At 51.3% G+C, this 15,941-nt stretch overlaps 9 protein-coding genes across 9 annotated transcripts; 4 read left to right on the top strand and 5 right to left on the bottom strand.

The window, feature by feature from the left end:
* Positions 1-190: 190 nt before the first annotated feature.
* Positions 191-1,695, top strand: N7511_003459 (DASH complex subunit ASK1; the record flags this gene model as incomplete). Its single annotated transcript, XM_057125884.1, has 4 exons — positions 191-278; positions 334-440; positions 497-1,481; positions 1,559-1,695. 4 exons carry the CDS (start codon positions 191-193, stop codon positions 1,693-1,695), a joined length of 1,317 nt encoding a protein of 438 aa, XP_056988043.1.
* A 536-nt stretch (positions 1,696-2,231) lies between these two features.
* Positions 2,232-3,098, bottom strand: N7511_003458 (HIG1 domain-containing protein; the record flags this gene model as incomplete). The annotated part of the gene is made up of 2 exons (XM_057125883.1): positions 2,232-3,000; positions 3,058-3,098. The coding sequence occupies 2 exons, from the start codon at positions 3,096-3,098 to the stop codon at positions 2,232-2,234; spliced, it is 810 nt and encodes a 269-aa protein (XP_056988042.1).
* Positions 3,099-3,502: 404 nt separating this feature from the next.
* N7511_003457 (transcription factor SPN1) lies at positions 3,503-5,002 on the bottom strand (the record flags this gene model as incomplete). The annotated part of the gene is made up of 4 exons (XM_057125882.1): positions 3,503-3,752; positions 3,803-4,281; positions 4,329-4,411; positions 4,489-5,002. The coding sequence occupies 4 exons, from the start codon at positions 5,000-5,002 to the stop codon at positions 3,503-3,505; spliced, it is 1,326 nt and encodes a 441-aa protein (XP_056988041.1).
* Positions 5,003-5,338: 336 nt separating this feature from the next.
* On the top strand, positions 5,339-5,723 carry N7511_003456 (mitochondrial import receptor subunit TOM5; the record flags this gene model as incomplete). The annotated part of the gene is made up of 4 exons (XM_057125881.1): positions 5,339-5,351; positions 5,407-5,438; positions 5,495-5,561; positions 5,686-5,723. 4 exons carry the CDS (start codon positions 5,339-5,341, stop codon positions 5,721-5,723), a joined length of 150 nt encoding a protein of 49 aa, XP_056988040.1.
* A 441-nt stretch (positions 5,724-6,164) lies between these two features.
* Positions 6,165-7,553, bottom strand: N7511_003455 (putative nucleoporin; the record flags this gene model as incomplete). Its single annotated transcript, XM_057125880.1, has 3 exons — positions 6,165-6,263; positions 6,315-6,967; positions 7,019-7,553. 3 exons carry the CDS (start codon positions 7,551-7,553, stop codon positions 6,165-6,167), a joined length of 1,287 nt encoding a protein of 428 aa, XP_056988039.1.
* A 477-nt stretch (positions 7,554-8,030) lies between these two features.
* Positions 8,031-8,686, top strand: N7511_003454 (coiled-coil-helix-coiled-coil-helix domain-containing protein; the record flags this gene model as incomplete). Its single annotated transcript, XM_057125879.1, has 4 exons — positions 8,031-8,050; positions 8,109-8,336; positions 8,388-8,520; positions 8,588-8,686. 4 exons carry the CDS (start codon positions 8,031-8,033, stop codon positions 8,684-8,686), a joined length of 480 nt encoding a protein of 159 aa, XP_056988038.1.
* Positions 8,687-9,434: 748 nt separating this feature from the next.
* N7511_003453 (acyl-CoA-binding domain-containing protein) lies at positions 9,435-10,783 on the bottom strand (the record flags this gene model as incomplete). The annotated part of the gene is made up of 3 exons (XM_057125878.1): positions 9,435-10,519; positions 10,580-10,693; positions 10,768-10,783. 3 exons carry the CDS (start codon positions 10,781-10,783, stop codon positions 9,435-9,437), a joined length of 1,215 nt encoding a protein of 404 aa, XP_056988037.1.
* A 489-nt stretch (positions 10,784-11,272) lies between these two features.
* Positions 11,273-12,847, bottom strand: N7511_003452 (putative GABA permease; the record flags this gene model as incomplete). Its single annotated transcript, XM_057125877.1, has 1 exon — positions 11,273-12,847. One exon carries the CDS (start codon positions 12,845-12,847, stop codon positions 11,273-11,275), a length of 1,575 nt encoding a protein of 524 aa, XP_056988036.1.
* A 1,187-nt stretch (positions 12,848-14,034) lies between these two features.
* On the top strand, positions 14,035-15,312 carry N7511_003451 (uncharacterized protein; the record flags this gene model as incomplete). The annotated part of the gene is made up of 5 exons (XM_057125876.1): positions 14,035-14,078; positions 14,139-14,323; positions 14,384-14,490; positions 14,545-15,146; positions 15,198-15,312. 5 exons carry the CDS (start codon positions 14,035-14,037, stop codon positions 15,310-15,312), a joined length of 1,053 nt encoding a protein of 350 aa, XP_056988035.1.
* Positions 15,313-15,941: the final 629 nt, after the last annotated feature.

Raw genomic sequence — 15,941 nt, 5'->3', positions numbered from 1 at the left:
GGATAGTGAAGAAGAGACGATGATGATGCTGTGATGCCTTGATGCTCTGATGGTTGCTTATCTTGCCACATGACCCCACTCGGCCCTTATCGCCGAGCCCTCTCACACCGCTTTGGATTCCCCCGCGCCGCGACGTGACTTGAGCTTCGTCCATTCAGCTGTCGTCACAATAGTTCTTTGACGGATTGCCATGTCTCGACCTTCCCAGGCGCAGCGGCCTCTGTCGCTTACCGAGGAACTCGAGAAGTTGGAACAGTCTATCACCCTGACGCTCCAAGGTACGGAAAAACATGAAAAGTAAACAAACAAAACACTCATCGCGATGTCTTGCAGAGATCGACCACAATTTCAGCCAAGCCCATCGGATTGTTACTACAAGCATCTTGCCTCTAGTAGAGCAATATACGGAACATTCCCGAGATGTCTGGGAGGGTTCTAAGGTGAGAAGATCTCCGTAGAAGATAAATCTGATTCACATTTACTGACGCGGCCTCAGTTCTGGAAGCAATTCTTCGAAGCTAGTGCCAATGTATCTCTGTCCGGCTACGAGGAACGTAACAATGATGAAGACACTGTGCAGGAGCCTACAGCCACGGAGGAAGAGCTATCCGCCGACATAACCCAAAGTACCAACGACGATGAGACGACATCACAAGAAACGCCCTCATCCCAGCGCCATGGCACTCCCCGTCACGATCATGGAGCCGATTTAGATCTAACAGATCTTGCAATCTCCTCTCACAGCACTCCTCGAGCCCAAACCCAACATCACCCGGCCGATGACGATATCACGACTTCCTCGATGGATTACTCTTCATCCTACGAGAACTTGAGGAAACAAGTGAACGATTCAGAAGCTCCATTCGATCTCCCAGACTCGTCAACACTCCCATCTACCCCAGGCCGACAACCATTTTTCCCGCGCGGCGTATCTGTTAACGACCCGATGTCCTCGCCGTTCATTCCGCCCGCGTCTTCCGTTCGCCAGCCAACCACGCAAGATCGTCGATACCAAAAGACGTCCGACCCGGTCCTCCACCAAATGCTCGACAAGACTTACCGAGTGCAAGCCACACCTCTTGGGAAGGGATTTCGCAACATCGGAGGAGGCGCAGATTCTCGATCCAAGTTCAACATCACCCCAAAGCCAGCCGAGTCAACCTCCCGATATGGATATGACGACTCTCCAATCTCCAGTCCGGAGCCCGAGGCGCCGCAGCTTCACTCTGAGATTTTCTCATCTCCTATCAAAGGCTTCGATACCCCGGGTACGAACCGCAAGAGACGGACAAGCAGCAATCGCATGCGCGAGACTCCTAAGCCCGGCATGAGCGTATTGACTCCTGCCAAGAAGTCCGTAGGCAAGTCAGCAATGTGGGATAGCGATGATGACCTGGATTATGACGACGATGATCTTGGTCCCAGTCCACCAAAGACGATGCAATTTCACATTCCTCAGAGTCGACTGATGAGAACTCCTGGTAAGCCTGATGTCTCCTGATTCTTTTTGGTTTGATATAATGCTATTCTCTAGTTGACAGCTAACTTTTTTATCTAGCCAAAGAGGCTTCCAAGCGTATTGTGACTGATCTGCTAGCTACCGCAGGGGCTGGTGACATTACCGATGACTTCGATGACGACCGGAGCCCCAGCGTAATTCGCCGTATGGAACGATTGGAAGATGAGACTTTCTAATCTTAGTCGCTGCATAACCTGGCTAGGATGTCTGTGATTTGCCCTGGGGCGCTGGCTCCCTTCATAACTTCTGTTACATGCCCATATTAGACTCCTATACCCATATCACCATACTACAACTGATATCTATTACTCCATTTCGTGCTCTCGAAATTGTACTTTGTATAACGGTATGTCGAGTCAATCATTGAAGCAGAAAATAAGATTCAGAACATAATCTCAAGTATTATCATACACGTGAACACTATCAAACAAATGTCACTTTTGGGGCTGCGCCCTTTGGACACGAATAAGAAAACGCTCAAGGAAAGGAATGCGAAATTATGTACGAGCGATGATGACCAGATAACAAATGACCACCTGCGCCAGTGTTTTCGAAATATCACCGCCCCTCTCGTCATCTATGGTTGTTGTTCAATGGAGCACGAGGCCCCCGAGAGGGAGGTGGAGGAGGATAAATAGCAATAATAGATGGGCCTCAGTCAATGAGGCAGTGGGCATCATCACGACTTGGATAGGAGAATACGAGAGCGAATTCAGTTCTTCTTTTCGGACTCGGCGTCCTTTTTCTCATCCTCGCTGTCCTCGGACTTGGTCTCGGCGGGTTTGGAATCAGCATTCTTCTCCTGAGCAGCAGGCTTAGTCTGGTGCTTCTCGTGGTGCTCATAAAGATCCTGGTGCTTCTTGCTCAAACGTTGTTCCTCGGCAGCGACCATATCTTTCCAGAGGTCACCATCCTGAATACTTGAGCCCTGATGAGAAGGAGACTCCTCTTCAACCTTGGCACCCTTTGGCTTCTTTGAGTCAAGGATACCACGGCCACGTCGTTGGTCAGAGATCTCAAAAGCAGCAGAAGCACACAGCACACCAAGAGTCAGACCCTGAGCATAGACACGAGCTTGGACAAGCTTCTGCTGTCCGGTAAGACCGGGGTTACGGCTGACAAGCACGAATGAGCCAACCATGGAGGCGATCCAGGTGGCACTGATGATCTTGTACTTCTCGCGACGAGCAAAAGCAGCTGCGCGATCGGTGAAGGTGAGGCCCCGATACTCCTCGGAACGCAGACGCTCTTCACGGCTATCGTACCATTGACGCTCGGCGTTGTTCTGAGCCTCGTAATCGCGGGAGGCGTGGTCGGCGGCGATGATTCCAACGAAGGTACCTGATGAGGTGACCAAGAAAGACTTCATCGGAATCGTCAGGTTGCGGATTGTGTGGAAGCGGCGCGAAGCTAGGAGGACACCTGCGACACCTCCAGCTAGACCGGCGATACCGCCGATGGTGCCACCTCTGACGACGGAGCTGGAGAATGGGTCAGTACGGGTCAATTCTGGACGAATCTGCAACGGAATGACCTACCGGTAGTGCGCATCTTCTTGTTCCTTAGTTAAGAGCTTCATTGTGAATATGGATAGAGGAGAGAGAGTAGAGGAAAAGTGAAGGAGGTCGTCAGATATAAAGTGGAAAGCAAAGGCCGGAATGACGTGTGACGGGATCTGCTTCTTTTTCCGGCGATGGCCCGGTCAAAGCTCGGCCGTTCGATCTATGCCCGTTGGACGCGGGAGATTGGGGCATTGGGAGAGGATCGGAGACCCAGAGTCGCTGGATTTAGATTTAAAGTGTGAGATTGCTGATAGCTTGGTTATGATTGGATTTCGTTGCCTGATATCTGGCTTATGCTGGGGCTTGCAATGAAAAAATCCCTGTTCCTCCGATCAATCCCGAACGCCCAAACACCGCGAAGAAAAATTCTCTCAATACATGTGGCCTGAGCCTGGAATATTACAAATGGAGCATGCCGTCCTTACCGACGAGAGGCTTTCTTAGCTGCAGCTTGTCGGGCTTGCATCTTACGGAAACGGTCCTCGCCGCTGGCACCCAGTGGGCGCGCAAATTGACTCTCTCGGACTGCGGTTTGGCGCGGCACCACGGTGTAGCTGACTTGGGTGCGGTCGACACGAGCACGGTTGGCAAGACGAGGAGGAAGCATCTCACGGGCGCGGGCTTCGGCTGCGACCATCTCGGCGGTGGGAGCTGTGCGCTTGACAATCTTGCTATACGGGGGTTAGTAAGTGAAGCAACAAGGGCATTGCGAGTAACGTACGTAGGATCATAATCGGCCTGTTGGAAGATACGCTTCGAGTAATCATCACTGCGCTGCAAAATAGGACGAGTCCATTCTGCCAGCAACTTCTCTGCAACCTCCTTGATGCGGCGCTCGGTGCGCTTGCTCTTGGTGTAGAAGACGATAACCTTTCCGATTCCACTCGCGATAAGTGCATCCTTATTGATGGGTAGCTTGGTCAGGCAGGTCAATAAGTCGCGCTGGATGTTGTAGGCAGGCATGGCACCGTCGTCCAAAGGTTCAAGGAAGAAGCGCACGGCTTCCAGTAGGTTGATTTCGGGATCAACCAGGGCATTGATGTATTGGTTGCGATTGAGGAGCATGGTAACTTCGGGGAGGAGCTTGAGTTTGTGCATCGCGGGCTTTCCTTCTTGACGACTGATGGCATCCATTTGAGCGGCGTGTGTCATCCGCTTGCGCATATCCTCGATTTCGGCATCAGCCATAGATTCCAGATCCTATTATTGTCAGTAGGATGAAGACAAATGTGGCATAGAGCACATACAATGCCATCTTGTTTGCGGAATCGTCTCTTGGTGGGTTTCTTCATTGCCTGGTCCATAGCACGATCGAGAGCTCGGCGCCGGCCTATTGGCGATAGGTTGTTAGTTTTCCCATATCGTGACCCAGATGGAGTGCTAGTAGCTAGCAATCGGACAACTTACGAGTCTCCGGATCAAGAGTCTCTTCGTCAGTATCAGGCTGGTCTTCACGCTTCTTCCGCTCACGTCGACGGGACGAGCTACCCTCCTCTCCATCGTCATCCGCAGCACGACGGTTCTTCTTCTCCCGGCGACCCTCCTTTCGGCGCGGCCGACTTTCTTCACCCTCAGCGCGCTTGCGCTTGTGACGGCCTATTAGCTTCAGGTTGTCCTCGTCGATAGCAAGCTGTGGACGATCTTCAACATCCACATTCTCGGGGTCGAAATTCTCGAATTGGGCCTCGTCAACCTCAGACAGGATTGACTCGTCGTCTGAATGGTTGTCTTCTTCATCATCTTCGTCGTCTTCAATTTGTTCGGCCGCATCCTCCGCGTCGTTGTCAAATTCAGCAGCAGGTTCCGCGGGTTTGGCATCCATCTCATCGTCACCGGCAATCGGAGATGCAACTTTATCGGGACCTTCAAGATCGGGGGAGACAGCGGATACCACCGACTGATGCTTAGGAGAGGCAGACATTGTGATATGGAAGGATGAGAAGGTTGAGAAGGTGAGATATCCGTTAGGGGATGTATCGCGACCACGTCACGGTACGTTTTCCGATCTCAACGCCGTGCTGCAAGGGCGCAGAAATCTGTCAGTAGCGTCAGATGGGTAGGACGGTCAGAGGATACAGAAGAAAAGCAGTAAAATCCACCAAGACCAAGATCGAAGAGAGGAACTCAGAGGTGGCAGTCAAGTGAAGGCAAAACCTCAGAAGTTGGTCTGTGCTCCCGTGATTTCTTTCTCCTGCGCAACACTCCGACTCTCACTTCAACATCTACTCATCCACCTCTTCTTCCATCTCTATCCACAATGTTTGCCCCAGGTATGTGCAATTTCGGTCTTACTTTGGAGCTCCAGTCAATCTTACATGTCTCCAGGTCAAGAACAGATCTCCAAGGAGGAGATCAAGGTCAGCACACCCATGTCATCCGGTCCCGGTCTATTTAATGCTAACATACGTGACAGGCTGGTGAGATTGAGGCCAGCCAGAATGTCCAGATGTATATCGCTGGTGGTTTCCTTCTCTACCTCTGTAAGTTGAGCCTCCCGAGTCCACCCGTGGACAGCATTGAAGTTTCTGAGCAAACAGCTTGAAGATTACGTACGGCCACACGTTGAAGAATACCGTGAGACTAACTGCATTCTCAAATGAATAGCCCCCTTCGCCGTCGACTTCGTCCGCAAGTTCCTTTAAACGGTTGATCCGCCGCCTTTTCTTTCTCCTCGAGCTGAATCAATCGCTGGTTATGATTTCGTGATGCCATGCAAGTTGAGATGAAGGATTTCTCCCAGAGTGGCAATATTCAAAGTGGGATATGATGGTGCATGTGTCGAATCTATCGAAGGGTTCTGGCTCATCTATTGCCTTGGATATATGCAGTTGGGACGTGTATTACTACTATTGTACATGCTTGCTGTTTTTTCCGTGGTTTGTCCAATATAGAACAAACTAGAAACTGCAAGATGATTTTGCGTGGAAAGAACCTGCGAAGAAAGCACCGCAAATAAGATCGTATTCAAGTATGCATTACAATGGTCCGGTCCCTTAAAACGCCGGTACTCCCATGACCGCAAGGATAACTAAAACAGATGAGCATGGGAATCGAATGGGCAGGCGAGCTGCGAGACGAAGTAATCAGTTCCCGTTTGCGCTCTTCGCCTCTTCGAAGTCCTTCTTGATAGACTCCATTTCCTTCTGGAGATGCTGGATCTGGGAATGATAATCATCGAGAATCTAAAGAAGTCAGTATGGAGTTTCGATCGCATGTATATGAGAAGAACGAACCTTCTTCGCAGTCTTTAGGGTCTGTTCATCAATATCGTCTTCGGTGGGTGTCACGTTCACACCAGCACGATCCAACTCAGCCTGCAGTCGCTTGGAGTGCTCATGGATAGCCAACATACGGGCCCAGATCTCTTCACCGCGGCCATTGATTGATGGGTCAAAGACAGAACGTTCGAGCTGGGCCAACTTCTTCTTCAACTCCTCCTCTGCTTCATCCATTGCGTAGCCTCGATTGCGAAGGATCTGTGTCTTGGCAGCAAGAGCGAGGCACCGCTTGCTAAGGATAATGTGTTTGCGACGGGCGTCGGCAATCTTAATGGATAGGTTGAGGTCATGCTTCGAGAGAAGCTCAGTGAGACAATTGTTGATCTCATGCAGGCGCGATTGAATCATGGTAAGGAAATCTCTTTGTCGCTGGGCGCGCTTGCCGAGCTCCCAGAAGCCCCTCACGAGTACAGGGACATAACCCGGACCGGGGCGCTTGCGCAAAGCTTCCTCCCACTTCGTATGATCATCGTCCGGGCCTGGTTGGTAGAAAGGCGCGGCCTCCTCACCGACGTTGTTATAGATATATGCTCGGAATGGCGATGATTGACTGGGAGGATCCCACTTGTCCTTGACAATGGCCATCTGCATGGGAACGGTTCGGTGCACTAGATGACAGAATTAGTATAGACCCACGGAAAAGCGTACAAATTATTCACCTCCAGTGATAGCACGGCCGGGAGACCATAAGCTCGATGCCAGAGGAGGCTGCTGCTGCTGGCCCTGTGGTGTAGCCATGGTAGTTTGACCGAATTGCGATTGCTGTGGTTGCTGGGCTTGTTGCTGCTGGTTCTGTTGTCCGAACATTCCTGTACCGGTGGTCTGGGCACCACCTGTCGTACCACCAAAGAGAGATCCTTGTGGTTGCTGTCCAAGCGAGGTTCCGAATGCGCTGGTCTGTTGCTGAGGCTGTTGCTGCGCAGGCTGTCCAAAGGTGCTTCCGCCTAGTAAACTATTCTGAGGCTTTTGTGCAGCTCCGAACAAGCCTCCTGATGGCTGTGTCTGAGGTGTAGTAGTACTGGCGCCGAACGTTGAACCGCCTACCGATCCTTGCTGCTGATTTTGTTGTCCGAACAGTCCACCCCCGGTGGATTGGGTTGCGGTCGGCGTACTACCAAAGGCCGACTTGTTCGTAGTATTACCAAACAGGCCACCGCCGGTGGCTGGGGCACCTCCGCCGAATAGAGAAGTCATCGTGGGTAATTGAAAGACGTGAGCTCGTTCCGCCAAAAAAAAAAGTACGATCCGAAGCGAGCGCGTCGATGGAGCGATTATGGACACGCGCAAGGGAGCTAGGGGCAACAAGAAGAGAGAGCGACAAATCTAGCTCGCATGTCCCGGGAATTGAAGGTTGAGAAGTAAGAGCTGAGGGGAGCTGTCCGAGAAAGAAGAGATGGAGCTCGATTTGTTTGGGTCACGTGATTAAACCACCACGAATTCCGATTCAACGCACTTCGGAATAGAAAAGCAAGACCGCTTGTCAGACCAGAATTGACCCGATTTTCCCGGCCAATCGTCCCAATTCTTTCTCCTGGGCGCACATCGATATATCACGTGACGCCACCCCGTCGGCCAATCAGCGCCAAGCCAAAAACCGACCTTTCCGCAACCCGCAGCTCTCTCGATCTCCAAGTCTTGCAATTGCACCTTCGCCTCATATCATCCGTCATCATGGCCCAGAGAGATCCTCGGTATGCACCTGGCTCTAATTGCTTCAGTCAAAACAAAGCTCACATCTCCCTCCCACAGCTTCAACCAGCATGTCCTGGTGGACACCACTCCCATGCCCGACCACATCCCCAAGGTGGAGGAGATTGGTGCCACATCTGCGCCCCTCCACAGCGCGGCTTTTTACATCGGTGACCGGTGCCAGGCCTTCAATGACGATTATATGAAGTGCAAGGACGAGGCAAACGGCCGCGGAGAGTTTGACTGCTTGAAGGAAGGTCGCAAGGTTACGCGCTGTGCCGCTAGCGTGTATGTGTTGCCTGTGTGAAATGCCCAGGGAGATAAATTGACTCGTTATAGTCTGAAGGACATCAACACCCACTGCCTGGATCAGTTCAAGGCCCACTGGGAGTGCCTCGAGAACAACAACCACCAACTGTGGGAGTGCCGCAAGGCCGAGATGAGCCTCAGCAAGTGTGTGTTCGACAAATTGGTATGCACCCCTCAATGCAATCACTCTGCATTTGTCGCACTATCAAATCTAACAATATACTTTGTAGGGATTGAAGAAGACCCTCCCTGGTTCCCCCGAGAACCAGGTTCCCGTTCACCTGCGCCCCAAGCAGAAGTACGCTCAGTACACTGGACCTCAGTACTAAAGAATTGCGCTTCATTTTGTCTCATCTAGACTCGCCCTGACTCTTGCGCCCTCTTCTTTCCCCGCTATGTGGGCTCCGTCTTGTTTCTTTATCCCTGTTTTATTTGGATGCTCAGCTGTCAATCCGGTGTATGTTTTGTGTAAATATCTATTGGCATCAGGAATGGTTAAATGATTTTCTGCTCAACGTTTCGTCCTTGTCTTGGTGCATAGAGCCATGACTTGGAAGATATTTGCAGGCATATTCTAATGCTCTGTTGAATGTGTTTCTTGCTGATGCTGGCTACTGGCTTGATATCCTCGGCTCGATGCATGTAGCTAGGTCCTCAGTAAGGCAACTAACATGTAAACTAAATCGAAACTTGGACTATCATCACGTAGATGAACGAGCACGTTCGTTTATTCATTCCCCAAGTACCATCTATGCGTCTATCGTTGAACTTCCAGTCGTCTATCATCTATACCGTGCCCCCGGGCAGCATCTCTTCAGGATATATATCCATGTTCCTTCAGAGCCAGGACATCTTGGCCCAGCAAGACAGCATCGTACACACCGAGACAAGCTAACCAAGAAGAATAAAATGAATAAGAAATCCAGACCCTCAATTGAAACCCATATATACTGGACAAAGAAATAGACACAAGAAAAGTAAGTAAAGAAAAGAACTCCAACACGGGGGATGTAATGCCAAAATCAATGCCGAAAAGAAACAAAAGAAGAAGAGAATCTTGGACATACAACGAAAGAATCAAGGCAAGATAGGCATGTCAACTCTCGTAACCCTCAATTTCCCTAGCCGAGCCTTCAATGCAGCCCAGCCCGTCTTGAGTCGAGCTTCAACACGACGATCACCACGTAATCGCATCCAGATCAATAATGCGCCGAGCATAGCCAGATCCCATATGATCTGCCGCACAGCAATCCACAACGCCCACTTGACCCAAGCCCAGAGACCCGAGCGCCTGCGGTGAGAAACCGAACGCGCCTCCATCTGCTCCCGGACGGCAGCAATCTCAGCGGTCATCTTCGTCAAGGCCTGCTCGACTCGACGGCGCCAGTGGCTATTTCGCGGGTTGGCAGGGTCCCCCTGAGACTGGGAATCTCGACGGTGAAGACTGCTACCAATGCTTATTGCAGAGGCCTGTTTGCGATGCCGATGGGAGGACTCCGCCTCAGTATTCGTATTGGTATTGGTGCTGGCATGATCGGGTTCTTCGGGGTCCTGGTCTTCATATAAGCTATCGCGAGCTTCTTCGTACTCTTCCTCTTCATCGTCATCATCATTAGGGTCCTGATCTTCATCGTCCATAGACCTCCGTCGATAGTATTCCTCTTCCTCCGGTTGGCTAACCGGACTCAGAACCCGTAACCTGGAATCGCGATCTCGACGACTCCCATTCGCCCTGCGGTCCGGACGTTCGTAGTCCTCAGTCGACTGCGCTAATCGACTGCCAATACTCCCATAAGCACTGCGCGATAAGGGCGGAACGCCGACGTTATTCAGCGGACTAGAAGAAGAGGACGAGGAGGCATTGAATTTGATCTGATCCCAGACAAACTCCAGCTCTGAAACTAATTCGCGTGCTTCGGGCGTCTGCGATGCGTACTGGTGCATTGTATCGATCAAGGTGGAGATATAGCGGCGTTTGGCTTCGGTGCGCGACGTGTCGCGCTGGGCATACCATGCATCCCTGGACACAGTTGAAGTCAGCGATCGATCAGCATCCAGCATCTGGAGTGCCAGGACAGGGTTGCCATACCACTTCTCACATTCACCATGAACCTCGGGAGTATTCCCAATCGGACGATCCATCACACCCTCGACATCCCCCTCTAGGAGCGCATTAGCCCTGTATCCCTCCTCTCTAGATCCGGCCATGGGGCTGTACTCACCCATGCTCTGCTTGTACAAGCCATAAAGCTTCAGGCGCTCGGCGGCGGGAGGGCGCGCGGTTCCCGTCCGGGGAATCCGCTTCACGGTATTGAGGGCATGGACGAAGACGCGGTCTGGAGAAGGATCAGAGTCAGTCGAGTCAGTCGTGGTCAGGCAAGGAGGCCGTCTCCGTCACCCCGTCACCCACCTACAGAGTCCGACATGGCGCGATAAGAGTGCCTGTCATGGAATCATGGAGGGGATCATCGGCTTGACCTCCAACAATGCAAGCAATGCGAGCAATGCAAGCAGTAGAGATCCGAGAATGCAAAGGGCCCTGAAACAATGCAAGTATGGGCAAAAGGAGGAAGAGAGGGATGATGTTTTCCCTTTTCCCCTGATAAGTTCCTCGGACCGCAGCTTTCCCCGGATAACTGGAGTGTCTATCTGCAGTCTCTCTGCAGTCTCTCGTGGGTTTCGGTGTGAGTCTCTCGTCTCTCTTCAGTCGGTCTTGAATATCGCTTCACTCTCTACGTTGGCAAAATTTAATCCTGTCTACACGATCTCAAGCCGAAAAGTGGCGTGTTGATTTGGACCGCGGCTCTCGGAGCGATCGTCAGGCACTTGTGAAAGTCCGAAGAGGCCTCAGAATGGGGCAAAGGTGCAGAACATAGCAATGAAATTAGAGGATATCATTAAAAATACAACTATAGCTACTCGCTCGACATCTTCTTGACCTTCTCCATGGCGGTTTCGGTATCTACTGCCGTCCCAGTCATCAGATCCCCGGCGGCGCGTGCCTGTTCACCGCTAACCGGGGGCCCCGTGAAGTGTTTCCGTGCATAGATAAAGTACCAGAAGATACTGATGCTGGCAAAGGCGGCAAAGACCACACTCGCATAGTTCATCGACTCCGGAGTGACGGGCAACGTGACAGGCATGCAGAACAGGGCGACCGCCAGAACAATCCACGCGATGGTGATGCCATTGATCGCGAATCCGAAGCGACCGAGCGAGAAAGAGGAGTTCTTCACATCCTGTCTGCCTCGGATCATAGAGATGAGAATGGGCAATCCGTAGGAAGTGGAGAGACAGATGGTCGCGACACCGGTGAAGGAGTTGAAAGCCGCGGTGGAACCGAAATAGATCAACCCGAGGAGACCATCCACGGTCGCAGAGAGAACGATGGCCCAAACAGGCACATCCAGTTTGGGGTTCACCTTACGCCAGAGCGTGAAGCCGGGGATGGCCCCGTCGCGGGCGAACGCATAGGTACAGCGACTGGCAGCTGTCAGGGAGCCGATGCCGGCAAACAGCATGATGCCCAGCACGAGGAAGAGCAGCCCAAAGCCCCCGCCCGCCGACCCGGTGACCGTCTTAAAAATCAAGCCAATGGGTTGGCCGCTCGCCACATTCCGCAGCGCCTCCACATTGGGCAGGACGAACAGGATCGGGATCAAGTAGAGGAGACCGGTGATGCCAGCGGCCACAACCGACAGCACGATGGCCTTGGGTACCTCGCGGTGTGGGTTCTGAACCTCCTCACACATCGCCGCGACCATGCCGTATCCCGTCAAGGTGTATGCTGCCTGCAGCAAACCGACACAGAACGCCCATCCGGAGGGCCAGCCACTCGTGGATGCGTCAAAGTGAGCAAAGACAAACTCACCATCGCGACGGTCATCGGCCATGACCAGCAGGGTGACCATAATGATGATGACACTGGCCGCCGTCCAGAAGATACAAACCTTGTTGATGAGATCCAACCAGCGCGAGAGGAAGATGTTGACCAAGGCACAGAACAGCATGACGGCCCAGAACATCAACACGGTCTGCCAGGCATTGGCGACAAACGACTCATCGAAAATGGAGATGGCACTGAGAATCAATTGGCCGCCCGAGAAGATGATACTGAGGGTGACGGTCCAATTCCCGACCAGAGTCAACCAACCATCAATAAAGGACATCAATGGGGCCCAGCGTCGAGTGGACAACATGGCGCTCCAGTAGTAGACACCACCAGCCGTCGGATAGACTGCACAGATCTCCGCGAGGGAAGCGGCGATGGCGATGGAGATGAGAGTGACAAAGACCCAGCCCCAGATGATCGTTACTGAGAGACCATCGGCGAGGGTGATGTACAGGGTTGTACTGAGACCAAAGGGCGCGGCCATGATGGCAAAGGACAGACCGAGGATGCTCATCATGCTTAGGTTTCGGGGCAGTTCGCTCTTGTAGCCCATTCTAGCCAGGGCCTCATCGGCCGTGGCATCTAGTGAGCTTCTCATGGTTGACTAGAATTTTGGGGTAATAGTGAAGAGAGAGAGGGGGAGAATGTTATATGCAAGATATATAGAAGAGCGTCAAGAATCCCCCGCATTTGGCATAACGCGGTCCGGGACCGCGGTGGTTGCAGGAGATAAGAACGAATTGGAGGCAGGAAATTATAAGGTTGGAAGACTAAGGACTGGCTTATCATGGCCGATGTCTTAGAATGATAAGAGTCCCACTCCTATCTTCATATGGTCCATAGTACGGACAACATACTATATACTGACAACATTACTTTAGAGTAGTCCATGCCTTATCTGATGGCTTTGCTGTGGTCTCTGTCCACGTGGATCTGCCCTTCTAGAATTCGAGCATTCCAGATTTCGAACATTCTCAACCGGAGGCTGGTGGCTTGGTGGCGTGTCACCCTACCCTTAGTCCGAAGCCTGACTATCCGTGATACGAGTCTGGCCAAAATTACAGAGGATAAGGACCAGAGCGAACTCGATGACTCCATCCCCAGACCCAAAATGTGGAGTGAGTTGGAGCGGAACCACTTGACATCATCGCGATCGGCGGACCCATCTTCCCGGCTAACAAGGCGCGGTAAAGGAAGCCAAAGCTTATGTGCAGATACCCAGGTCGGGCATGCAAAGATACATGAACGACAGAGATATATATCAAGTAAGAATGGGGCTCTTGATTTTCGTTCCTGTACTGATAACCCAGGAGGGCCTCTGAAGGCCTCGGGATTCTGGTAATCCTGCTAACCCTACGTAGCCTCCTACCTGAGGGTAACTCCATAGTAATCCCGACATGGATGGCACCTGAACTGGCCAGAGGAAATACATAACTGTTGCAATTTTGAGATATTTCCAGGGAAAGAAGACTGAAGAAGAATGTGCAAGTCACACTTTCCAGGGTTGCCCTGGTCACGCCCCCACCTGCTTAGCAATCACCGCGAATGCCTCAGGTGCCCTACCACCAGGGCCAAGGTTATTGCATGAGGTGAGGAAGGTCCAACCTGAGGGTGACGAGGGTTATAGATCATGGTTGGAAATCACGGAGCAATTGAACCCGGGTAGGATTAGAAATGTAGTGTAGAAGTCTCCGAAGCAGCAACAAGAGGCAGGTATAAAATGCGTCTGGTCTCAAGGGAGTCACAGAAGTATTCAACAGGGCTCTTGATTCCAGGTTCAGCAATATGTCTCAGACTCGAATCTTGTTGACCGGAGCAACCGGTTACATGTGAGTATATAGAAGCGCCAGGGGATAACTTACATGACACGGGCTAACATATATAAACAGTGGCGGATCTGTTCTCGCAACTCTGAAAAGCAGCCAGCACGAGAATATTCAGAATGCCCAAATTGATGTTTTGATTCGGGGCGAGGAGCGAGGAGCCTTGTTCGACTCCTTTGGCGTCCAAGTCATTCCATTTCAGAGTCTGGACGAGACAAACTTGATCAGAAAGCTCTCCAGTGACTATGACGGTATTGGAATCTTTCCGTGAACCAATGGACTTTTGTGAAGATGACTGAGACCTCCTACAGTGATCATCAATGCCGCATCAGCATTTCATACAGAGTCAGCCAAAGCCATGATCGCAGGACTGCGTGATAGACAGTCCAAAACAGGCCAGAAGACTCATTTCATCCATGTCAGTGACATCAAAACCCCCGACTTCACCCTAGATATAATACATACTAAATAGTCACCACAGACATCCGGAACTTCGAGCATTGGCGATCATCCCATCACCAAAACGTATATTGAAACGAAGGAACTCCATGACGACTCGAACATCTACCAGTACCAAACTTCCCGGGAAGACAGCTCCCCTTACAAGCAACGAACAACCGATCTTGCAGTCTTCAACAGCGGTCTTGAGCAAAACGTCAAAACAACCATAATCATGGCCCCAACCATCTTCGGCAAAGGCACCGGCCCAGCAAACAGTCTTTCAATCCAAATCCCAGCTCTCATTCGCCAGTCTGTGAAGTACAAGCAGGCAGTGGTGATCGGCGATGGAGCAGGTGAATGGGACCATGTCCACATCTCCGATCTAACCTTACTCTTCGAGATTGTTTTGTTCAAGATCCTCAATGGGGAGCAAGTCCCTTATGGCAAAGAGGGGTTGCTTTTTGCCGAAACAGGCAGACATACTTGGCTTGATATCTCACAGGGAATTGCATTGGTTGGACAGCAACTGAACATCTTGGACACGGAAGGCGTTCGCAGTGTATCCCTCGACGAAGCGACGGCTTGGTCTGTGAATGGGAGCCGGCAGGTGAGAGAGTTGGGATTTGCTTCCAAGTAAGACAAAACAGACCCCTTGTGATAATGGTTATATACTGACTGGTGCAGTGCTCGGTCCCGGGCGATTTGTGGTAGAGCGTTGGGCTGGACGCCGTTGAGGGAAAGGGAGTGGAAGAACGCCGTTGAGGAGGACTTCCGGGCCATTTTGAAAGAAGACAAATAAGTGTCTTGGGTATAGAGGGTATAGCCTTACCTGCATGATATAGGGTTGTTCCGGTGGTCTTGAAATTGGAAAAACACTCAATGGTTGCTAGGTAACTTATCAGATTGACAACATGTTGGTATACTTCGCCTCAAATGAATATATCTATGAGTGTATTAAGAATCAAAGATTAGCCTACAACACGACTAAAGAGAGATCATAGATATAATTGTTATTTTTTTTTTTAAATTAATCATTGCACACATACATCAAGGTCACGCAAGGTGACGGCTGCCACATCAGGAACATGCTTCAAACACTCGTAAGAGGCGAGCAATCGATGAGCGCCAGGATGAATATCGACACAGAAAGGGGAAGGGGGAACGGGAAAAGGAAAGGGAAAGGGGAAAAACACATTTCCGGATATCTAGGAAGATTCGATCCAGATCCACACACTTCCACGGGGGTAAGGGGGTATCAAAAGGGGATGAAACACAAATGTGATCCAGTAATCTGGAAAGAAAAGAAATTTTTTTCTGTTTCAGATATCTAGATGGGGACGGGCGGAAGTAGGCCCAGGATGTTGAAGGGGAGAACCGAGAGCGGTTTTTGGTCACAAAGAACCTTGCAAGTAGAAGGCCGTCGATGTG

This window comes from Penicillium nucicola (genome assembly GCF_028828085.1).
Source record: "Penicillium nucicola strain IBT 29836 chromosome Unknown utg000002l, whole genome shotgun sequence".
Classification (NCBI taxonomy): domain Eukaryota; kingdom Fungi; phylum Ascomycota; class Eurotiomycetes; order Eurotiales; family Aspergillaceae; genus Penicillium; species Penicillium nucicola.
The sequence above is the reverse complement of the archived record's forward strand: the minus strand, read 5'-3'. Positions and strand labels throughout refer to the sequence as shown.